This window comes from Triticum aestivum, chromosome 1B (assembly GCF_018294505.1).
Source record: "Triticum aestivum cultivar Chinese Spring chromosome 1B, IWGSC CS RefSeq v2.1, whole genome shotgun sequence".
Taxonomy (NCBI): Eukaryota; Viridiplantae; Streptophyta; class Magnoliopsida; order Poales; family Poaceae; genus Triticum; species Triticum aestivum.
In genome coordinates, this window is record NC_057795.1 from 553,584,713 (window position 1) to 553,596,134 (window position 11,422).

Below are 11,422 nucleotides of genomic sequence, written 5' to 3' on the forward strand. Positions count from 1 at the left end.
TACCGCCGCACACACCAGTTTGAAACCTTGTTGTCTTAAATGCATTATATGAGAGCAGGAGCGAGAACATGGGATTTTATTGATATGATCAAATGGTGGTTGCTTGCCTGACAGAGTGGTCGAGGGGTACTGTCCTTCAGCTGGATACTCTTTAATATCCTCAGGAGCAGAACCTACCACGGAGAACACACCGGTAACACAATCAATACATGGCGATATGCAACAATATAATGCATGCATATGACATGGCAAAATGAGTGTGTTGGGCTAATGCAACTGCAAACAGATGGGTTAGAGTTAGTTTGAACCAAAGGTCTCAAACTCAAACTATGAATTCAAATAGTGCATTATCATGTTTTGATCTAAATATCAAAGTTAAGTTGTTTAAACATGCATGAAACCAGTACAGATGGATAGACTGGATTTTTCTGATCATTTTTCATATATAAATCTTTTCATTTGGAGCTATAGATTAATTTCTATGATTTTTTGAAGTTTAGAAATATTTCTGGAATTTTCTGAATAAGTTTAAATCCAGAAAAGTCTTTACTGCATCAGCATTACGTCAGCACTGCATCAGCAAATCAATAGGGCAATGACATCGAGAACGGAGAGGGGGAGGAGGAGCAGATGCTCACAGCGGTCATGGCAGAAGTGTCGGTGTGGTCGGGGAGGAGCTGGAGCGGTCGGGGCGGCGAAGTGGATCTTTGGTGACGGCGGAGCGAAGCGAGCTCAATGCAGCGTCTCCAGTGCGAGCGAGCGCTCGGGGCTTGGTCTGCTCGAGGGAGTGGACGATGGCGAAGCGCCTGGACACGGTGGGGCGACGAGAAGACGACGGTGGCTGCGGTTACGTCGATGGCGCGGGGTGTGGCTGCGTCGGCCATGGCGGGGGAGAGCGAGTGGGAGGAACAGGGGGGCGAATGAGGTGTCGGGGAGGTCGGGGCGACGAGCAGGAGGTCATCCACGCGTCCAGTGGCTCAGTGGCAAGCAGGTGGAGGCGTGGTGAGCTCGGCGCGTGCGGACGCTCACCTTCATGCCTGCCTGGCGGGAGGAAGCAGGTGACTAGCACGGGCCAGCACAGTGCTAGGCCGGCCAATGGGCTGCCAGGTGGGTTGAGCAGGTAAGTGCCTTTTTCCCTTTTCTTTCTATTTTTCTTTTATTCTGTAACTGTTGGGCTTTATTAAAAAATAATAATGCACTTTCAAAAATCATGAAATTTCTTGAGGGCACTGTTTGGAATATTTCCAACAGGCATCATTTCATTTCATGAATATTTGGACATTTAAAATAATATATAGAATTTAAATGTCCAAATGCAAATAAGGTATGATTTATTTCAGTGACCCAAGTTGTCTTAGAAAAATGTGGACCATTTTTGGCAGAGGTTCTAGACCAAGGCAAAGATGATGAACATTTTTAAAGGCATTTCAAGTTCATTGAAAAAGTATTTTAGTAAACCCTAGTTGGATTAAATGGTGTTGGGATTTCTGCCAACCCCATTACATCTGTGAAATTTAAACATGATGCAATCACTCTAATGCGGGCACTGACTAGGGTTGTGACACTCTCTCTTATCTTGGGAAGCAAGTTCAGGGTTAAATTGTGAAGACAGTCAGGAATAGTAATGAGTAAATCTCACCGTGTGGTGTCATTGTATAAGCCCATCTTATGCATATGCTTTCATTGCACGGTCAAGATTAATGTTTGCATAAGCCCATCTGTTGTATGTCTCTGTAGCAATTTGATGTCTTGCCAATCTTGTGTACCAATTTTTGTATTTCCACCAAGCCATTCTCAGTTTGCCCATGCATGGTCTTGATTTTCCGTTCTGACACTACGTATGGATGACAAACATTGTATGATTCCCCGCCAAAAAGAAAAGAAAAAGATAAGCATTGTTTGATGTACGAGACGATGCTGTGGGACTACTCGTCTAATTTCATTTTGGGAATATGAGACTGGATTTACATCAAAGGACTTCCAATGATATAAGAAGACACTCAAAATAAGGAAGTTACAACTTGCAACCATGCCATCCTAGTGCTCGCCGTTGCCGCTTCGCTGCCAGAGTCAGCCTGACATTGTATCCCATGGACGGCAAGTCATTGTGCTAAGGTCGAGCTAGACCACGTTTCGAAGAAGAAGAAGCCATGTTCGAAGCCTTGGGTGGATTGAAAATCCTAGAGGCGAACCATATCCTGAATAAAACTTCTGGCATGTTCGCAACGATGGACACTGCTACATCAGTGAATAAGTACAAACTTTCAGAGAAGAGTGTTGGTATGCACACGACACCAATATCCATTAATATAATTAAACTATAGCAGACCACTTGATTAGGGTTGTGCAGTGATCGGCCAGAGAATAGCATGGTCGTTGCTGCAAAAAAAAGACTGGGGGACATCTCCCCATTGCTTGTCTAATTTTGTGCCTTTTTTTTCCTAGCTCAACACGTGGCTAGCTCTCAAATTATAATAAAATATATTTCACATATTATGTTGTATGATTTGTGAGTGCCATGTCTAAATACCAACCCCTGCGACGATGGTGAAGGTGACATGGATTAGAATTATATTCCCAATTAAATAAAGGTTTATTCAAAAAAAAGACATGCACCAACCATTCAGAGCCACTCAAAATAGCTTAAACGGATGTCAGATCTATAGCCATTAGATTTCGATCCAACCATCTACACGAATGCCCAAAGTGCTATATATGCCCACCCAAACCCTAACGCGACTCAACCCCCAACCCCTATGCCTCATTCTCAACCTTTTGCGGCGCACTCATCCTTTTCCTCTTCTTTCGGCGTTCCTCTCATCATGACACGGTCACCTTTCATCTTCTCCGGCGAGTTTCTTATTCTCTTCGTCAATAGGTGGCGAGAATGTCGTTTGCTGCTAGAGAGGCGCCTGTCCGGTGACATCATTAACCGGCTTATCTAGCATACGCCATGAATTGTATGCGCGTGTGGAGTGAATATCATTGTGGTGGAGTCCATTCGATTGGACGCACCGCGGCTTGAAATTCATCAGCGGATTTCTCATCCTGGACCAATGCGGAGATAGATGGATCTGAATGATGTCAACATAAGGTAATAAATTTTAGGATGTCTATATCCTTTTGTCTCATCAACATGATTTTTACAAATATATGTGGCATAAGACTTTGTTTAGTTGAATCGATCTAAGTATACTTTGTTTTTAATCTACGTTCAGTATGTTTTCTCCTGGCACTACCAAGTCCTTTCCTTTCCGACCTATCGTCTCGTGCCTAACTCTACAATTTAGTTGGATTGATGTTTAATGGTCTGTTGTTTTCAATTTTCTGTTTGTGATATACTCTTATCTATTGTCCAATAGATAAGAGTCCATCTCACGAACAGAAACTTCAAAATAGTTCCCAACATCAAACATCAATAAAACTAAATTCTAGAGTTAGGCACAAGATGTAGATTGATAGAGACGTTATTCAAATCAACGGCTTTCCTAGCTTGCACTGATGGCGAGAAAGATGGATCTGGATGATGTCAATATAAGGTAATAAATTTGAAGGTATCTCTACAACATGATTTTTACAAATACATGTGCATCGGACTTTGTTTACTTGAGTATAGATCTAAGTACATTTTGTTTTTAATCCGGGTAGAGAATGTTTTTCCCTTGGCACTAGCAAATCCTTTATTTACTTTATGAAAGCACTAGAGAATCATCATAAGGTAATAATTATCATGGTATTTTTGCACTAGCAAATCATTTATTTTCACAACATGTTTTTTTGAAAGAATATGCATGATACATAACGTGGTTTATTTTTGGATCTACGCCTACTTTGTTTGCTAGTTCAATGTTAGATGCTTCTCTGGTTTTAGTTTGAGCAAGTCATTATCCTCTTTTCGAGAACCAAGTTCGAGAGGCAAACATGTTTTTTAGGAAGAGTGCTTAGCATGTTGGATGTATGTGCAATCCTTTCATAGCTCGACTCTCTGTGGTAGACGGGGCAATGACCCTTGTCATGAGACTAAAGGTTCGCATAACTAAAAGCCCAGCCCGCATCCCGCATTGCCTTACCCTGTTTTGGGCTAATTCTTACTATATTTTGTGTCTCGTCACATCTATCTATTTATTTGTTTCCTAAGTTTTTATTTTATTTGTTACCCTAAAAATCTCTTTATTTATTGTTGGAGGATCGTATTAATTTTCTACCATCAACTATAATCCCGGTTTTGCGATGAGATGCAACGAATCCAGGACAACTAGCTATCGTTTAAATTCAGGGTAGCCAGTAAATTTAGTGTCGACAACATCCATGCCATGGTTCTTTTCCTTCTTTTGCTAGGACTATATAATGATGATGTTATTATTTGTGTGTATCTTCTATATAAAAAATGCCAAGACAAGTTCATTGGTATATTTTCTATTACCCCGTCTCATTAAGTTGTTTTAGATTTGTCTAGATACAAATGTATCTAATGTCTAGATACATCCGTATATAGACAAATTTAAAACAAGTAATTGGGGAAGAAGGGAGTACATGACATCTTTCCCGTTTAAGTAGCCAAATGAGAAAGACAGAAGCCAATAGTTTAACAAGGAAAAATGTTTTTGTAAACTATTAAATAATCATGCCAAAAAGTAGAAATCCTTGTATTCTTATTAATTCGTTGCAATGGATACAGAACACAGTACCACTATGTTGGGTATGCACCGCAACAGGAGAAACAAAAAAGGAAAAACACAAGTACATATGCATCATCGAGATAGCTAGCTAGGTGGACACGAGACCACCTTCTAGAAGCACGATGCATGTGACTAAAACGAGACAGAAAATTTCTAGAAGGTAATAAAGAATGAAATTATTGCTAAATGATCGAAGATGGCGTTGGATGGGAGCCATGCACGGTCATCCATGCTTGAGTCGACAGAATGGATGGACTCAATCGGACTCGGGCGGCTGGTTTCATATTCGACCTCGTCTTGTTCTCAGTCGGGGAAGCTGCCGTGTGGCCCGGGCTCCTGATGCAACACCTCCATTCCAACAGTGAACCCCGGGGCCAGTGGCATCGATGTCATCATCTCCATTCCAATGGCAAACACCAGCAACGGTGGCAACACATTCAGCGTCTGCTGCTACTGCTGCATCTCCATTCCACCGACGAACCCCGGCGGCATTGGCATCACCCTGACATCGTCTGCTACTAGATAATCTCCATTCCGGCAGTGGACCCCGGAGGTGGTGGCATCGCCATCATCATCATCATCATCATTTGATACATAATCATCTTGTACATCCCTCTATGCGCGCTGGTGCCACCGAGCTCAAACCCACACCCGCTGGCGAGCCCCGGCAGATGTGGCATGGCCATCATCATCTGCTGTTGCTGAAAGTTCTCCTCCATCCCGCCATTCGCGCTGGTGCAACCGAGCTCAAACCCACCGTCGCCGATGATTCACTGGAAGAGATGATGACAGCAATCACCGGTGGTGGTAAGTTTGAGCTCGGTTGCACCAGCGCAAATGGTGGGATGGAAGAGAACTTTCATCAGCAGCATATGATGATGGCGATGCCACAGCTGCCGGGGCTCGTGGGCGGCTATGGCTTTGAATTCGGTGGCACCAGCGTGACAGAGGGATGACGAGATGATAAAGCAGGACATGATGTCGGATATGCCAACCCCATCGGGTTCGCCGCTGGAATGGAGATGCAACAGCAACATTAGACGCTGACTGCGTTGCGACCGCTACCGGTGTTCGCTGCTGGAACGGAGATGATAACGTCGATGCCACCGGAGGGTTCACCGCTGGAATGGAGATGATGCATCACAAGTCCAGGCCGCACGACGACTTCACCAACTGAGAAGATGACGAGGTCGAATCCGAAACCAGCTGCCCGAATCCGACTGAGTCCATTCATTCTGCCGATGCAAGCGTGGAGGGACGTGCATGGTTCCTATCTACAGAGAGACCCGATGCCATCTCCGATCATTTATCAATAATTTCATTTAATGCCTTCAAGAAATTCTGTGTCTCGTTTTAGTCATATGCAACGTGCTTCTAGAAGGCGGCTCGTGTCCACCTAGCTAGCTATCTAGATGATGCATATGTATTTGTATTTTTTTTCCTTTTTTGTTTCTCTTGTTGCGGTGTGTATCCAACATAGTGTGTTGTATTGTGGTCTGTATCCATTGCACCGAATTAATGAAAATACAAGCCTTTCTATTATTCTATTTTCTGGCATGATTTTTTTAATAGTTTACACAAACGTTTTTTCTTGTTAAACTATTGGCTTCGATCTTTCTCATCTGGCTACTTAAACAGGAAAGATGTCATGTACTCTCTCCGTCCCTAATTACTTGTCTTAGATTTGTTAGATACAGATGTATTTCTATCTAGACAGACCTAAGACAAGTAATTTGAGACCGGGCATGTGTGCTGTTTCAACATGATTTTTACAAATATATTTGGCATCAGACTTTGTTTAGTTGTTTCGATCTAAGTATATTTTGTTTCTAATCCAGGTTCAGTATGTCCGACCTACCATCTGGTGCCTAACTCTGCAAGTTAATTGGATTGATGTTTAATGTTGTGTCGTTTTGAAGTTTATGCTTGTGATACACTCTTATCTATTGTCCAGTAGATAAGAGTCCATCTCACGAACAGAAACTACAAAATATTTCCCAACATTAATAAAACTAAATTCCAGAGTTAGGCACAAGACTGTAGATCGATAGAGATGTTATTTGAATCAACGGCTTTCCTAGCTCGCACCGATAGTGAGGAAGATGGATCTGGATGATGTCAACATAAGGTAATAAATTTTAAGATATCTCTACAATAGTTTACACTTTTATCTCTTCAACGTGATTTTTACAGATACATGTACATCGGACTATGTTTAGTTGAGTATATTTAAGTATATTTTGATTTTAATCCAGGTTGAGAATGTTTTTTTTCTTGGCACTAGCAAATCCTGTATTTCCTTTATGAAAGCACTAGCAAATCATCGCATGGTAATAATTATCATGGTATGTTTGCACTAGCAAATCATTTATTTTGTGAACATGGTTTTGTTGAAATAATATGCATGATACCTGACTTTCTTTATTTTTGGATCTAAGCCTACTATGTTTGCTAGTTCAATATGAGATGGTTCTCTGGTTTTACTTTGAGCGAGTCATCACCCTCATTTCAAAAACCAAGTTCGAGTGGCAAACATGTTTTTAGGAAGTGCTTAGCATGTTGAACGTATGTGCAATCCTTTCATAGCTCGACTCTTTGTGGCAGACCTAGCAATGGTCCTTGTCATCAGACTAAAGGTCCTCATGACTAAAAGCTCAGCCTGCATCCCGCATCGCCTTACCCTGTTTTGGGCTAATTCTTACTATATTTTGTGTCACGTCATATCTATTTTTTTATTTATTTCCTAAAAACTATTTTTATTTATTACCCTGAAAAACTATTTATTTATTGTTGGAGAATCGTACTAATTTTCTACCATCAATAATAATCATGATCTTGCGATGAGATGCAATGATTCTAGGACATCTAGCTATCGTTTAAATTCAGGGTAGCCAGTAAGTTTAGTGTCAACAGCATCCATGTTATGGTTCTTATCCTTCTTTTGGTCGGACTATATATGGATGCAGTTATTATTTGTGCGTGTGGGCGTTTTCACATATGATCCTTTATAGAGATTTTTTGTTAAGAAACAAGTATTTTTTAATGTAAGAAACAATTATATTTGTTTAGTATGATTCATTGATTTGCACAATAGACAAAGCTAAGATATGTTCATTGGTATATTTTCTCCCTGACATCTTTCATGTTTAAGCAGCTAGATAGATGAGAAAGTTAGAAGCCAATAGTTCAACAGGGGAAAAACGTTTTTGTGAACTATTCAAAAATCATGCTGAAAAATAGAATAATAAAAAAAGGCTTGTATTTTCATCAATTCGGCGCAATGGATACAGAACAATGCAAGCCACTATGTTGGGTTGCCGATGCACCGCAACAGGAAAAACAACAAGGGAAAACAGAAATACATATGCTTCATCCAGATCAAGCCCACGCTGGCGATGTGAGCAGCTCAAACCCAGCTCAAACCCAGCTCCCTCCATTCACGCTGGTGCCACCCAGCTCAAACCCTCCTCCGCCGGCCATCGCCGTCATGATCTCCTCCATCCCGCCGTTGGCACTGGTGCCACCGAGCTCAAACCAAGGATCTGGCTCAAACCCAACTCCGCCTGCGAACCCCGGAGTTGGCATCACCATGACCATCTGGTCCGTCCCTCCATTCACGCTGGTGCCACCCAGCTCAAACTTACCGCCGCCGGCGATCGCCGTCATCAGCGACTCCATCCTGCCGTTGGCGCTGGTGCCACCAACCTCAAACCCGCCCCCGACCGCGAACCCCGGCGTTGGCATAACCGCCATCATCTGCCCCGTCCCACCGAGCTCAAAGCCACCGCCGCCGGCGAGTAGCTGTGGCGGCAGGGGCGCGAGGGCTGCCTCCCGGTCACGGCGACCGTCCTGGAGGACCTGGTTGACGCCCGCCGCCACGGTGACCTGCGCGTCCCTCAGCGCAGCCATGCAGGCCAGCATGTCCGCGTCCCCCATGTCGCGCTGGCCTGCGACTGCGTCCAGCCACGCCGCCGCCTGGCTCCCCTCCGCGCGACCCTTCGCTATGGCCTCCCCCCAGCGCTCCTTCCACTTCTCCACCGCACCCAGCTCCGTGGACAGCTTGTTGTACTTCTGTTGCAGCTCTGCCAGCCGGTCCGGGTCGACGGCGGCGCCCTTGCCAGCCCCCGCCGCCCCGGCCTGCTCCGCGGGGCGGAGGAAGCGGTCGACGATGTCCTCGGCGGAGGGGTGGCCGAAGGAATAGGCCTTGCCGGCCGGGGAGTAGACGACGGCGGCCACCTCGGCACCGCACATGACGGCCAGCTCGTTCGCCTTGCGAAACAGCCCTTCCCGGCGCTTGGAAAAGCAGATGTCCCGTGCAGCCTTGTTCTCGATGCGCCGGATTACGATCTTCTTCCGCCCCATTGCAACCCACCCAAAAACCTTTGCGCCCTCTCTCAGAGTGTTTGATTATTTGGAGGAGGACAGTTGAGAACTTGAGGTCTGTGGTCTGTCTCGCTACAGCTCTGGGGCGTCCGTTTTATAGGCGACGAGAAGAGTTGACATGAGAATTTGGCTGTGCCAATTCATCACGGGGGTGCATATCCGATCCTCATCTCTGCTTCACGGATGAGCTAGGAGCATTGATGACAGGATGAGATGGTGACGACCGATGAGTTTTCACATTTCCAAACCAGTAAAGGCTGCATGTTGGTTTCTTATTTATTTTTCTTTCTCATTTAGGCTATATTTGATGCGTGTGTATATCTACGCTGAAACAGCCCATCGACTTCGATTTTCTCTCGATGTTTATAACTGCCATATACGGCCGTGTGGGGCCATCGCATGGAATGGATATCCCTAAATACATTCCTTCTTCACCCTAAATATATAAGGCACCTGTATGTGCCAGTTATAAACGTCGAGAAGAAAATTAGGCAGACGATGGGCTGTTTTATCGTAGATATACGGTGCATTAAGAGCGGTACAGACTAGATATAGAAAGAAACATGAATCTCCTCCTGGTTTGAAAATGCCGCAACTCATCGTCGTCGTCGTCATCTCAACGTCTTATCAACTCTTCTACTCCCTCCGTTTTCTAAATATAAGTCTTTGCAGAGATTTCATTATGAACTACTCCTTCCGTTCATAAATATTTGTCTTTCTATAGATTTCAACTAGTGACTACATACGGAGCAAAATGAGTGAATCTACACTCTAAAATATGTCTATATGCATCCGTATGTGATAACCATTTGAAATCTCTAAAAAGGCAAATATTTAGGAACGGAGGGAGTACATACGAAGCAAAATGAGTGAATCTACACTTTAAAATGCATCTACATACATCCGTTTGTGGTCCATAGTGAAATCTCTACAAAGACTTATATTTAGGAACAGAGGGAGTAGCTCATACGTGAAGAGGAGATGTGGATATGCACCGTGCACCGTACCGTACATGTATCTACATCGTCGTTGCTGTTTTATCGTAGATATACGGTGCATTAAGAGAGGTACAGACTAGATATAGAAAGAAACATGAATCTTCTCCTGGTTTGGAAATGCGGCAACTCATCGTCGTCGTCATCATCTCAACATCTCATCAACTCTTCTACTCACACATGAAGAGGGAATGTGGATATGCACTGTGCACCGTACCGTACATGTATCTACATCGTCTTTTTTTTCAAGAATACGCACGAGTGTGCATACTATATATTCAAGAAGAAGGGGGGAAAGAGCCCCTCCACGTTGGTGATTACATAATTACATAACCCCAACTCCACCCAATCTAACACTTACAGACTAATTCCTCACGATATGACCCACATCTAAGGCCGCTAGGAAGCGATCTATATCCACTTTAAGCAACCCTGCAACCTTCCACAGTGCGCACTCCGCAGCTACCCTACGTATTACAAACACGATCGACGGGGCATCCCCCTCAAACACTATGCCATTTTGATGCTTCCATAGCTCCCAAAGCACCAGGAATGCACGTGTGTCCTTCTTTTCAGCCGCGCTATCTGCTGTGATCACGCACCACTCTGCAAGACCTGATGCTTATGTCGGTGTCCATTGTGGCTTTCCCCAAGCCGTGCACACCCGCGCCCATACCTCTCTGGCGAAGACACACTGGAGCATTAGGTGGTTCATACTATCCTCAACCTGGTCACAAAACGGGCATGCGTCCTCGTGCTCTAACCCACGGCTCGCTAGTCTATCCGATGTCCAACATCTATTCCGCATTGCGAGCCAAGTAAAGAATCTGCACCTCAAGGGGGCCTTGGACTTCCATGTGAACTGCGCCGTTGGATCTTTCTCCCGAGCCCAAAATTTAGCTTGGTACGCCGATCTCGTGGAGAAGGAGCCGCTCGGCTCCCACGCCCACCTCACTGAATCCACCGCGTCTTGGTGCAACTGAACTCTCTCCATTCGATCCCACAAGTTAAGGTACTCCTGAAGCATCTGCATCTGAATCGTCACTTCAGGTCCTATGTCCAAAGCCCAAGCTCTGTTCATCAAGCCTTGGCTAACTGTACGGCTGCTTCGTATCCTTTGTCGCACCATACAGTAGAGTGCTGGCGCCAGTTCCTCCACTCTGAATCTATCCACCCATCTTTCTTCCCAGAATAGCGTGCTCTCTCCATTGCCCACCGTCGCATGGGTGGCAGCTTGGAAGATTTACATAGATTTTGAAGGGACTGAGATATCAAACTCTGCCCATGGCCTTGATGGATCCACTCGTTTCAGCCAGGGCCACCGTGCCTGCATGGCCGTATTCAGCCACTTCAAGTTGGGAGTGC

The 11,422-nt window shown here is 44.6% G+C and overlaps 1 protein-coding gene across 1 annotated transcript; it reads right to left on the minus strand.

Moving 5' to 3' along the window:
- Positions 1-8,096: 8,096 nt before the first annotated feature.
- On the minus strand, positions 8,097-9,103 carry LOC123079684 (agamous-like MADS-box protein AGL61). The gene has a single exon (XM_044502487.1). It carries the CDS (start codon positions 9,039-9,041, stop codon positions 8,097-8,099), a length of 945 nt encoding a protein of 314 aa, XP_044358422.1. The 5' UTR covers positions 9,042-9,103.
- Between the last annotated feature and the right edge of the window lie 2,319 nt (positions 9,104-11,422).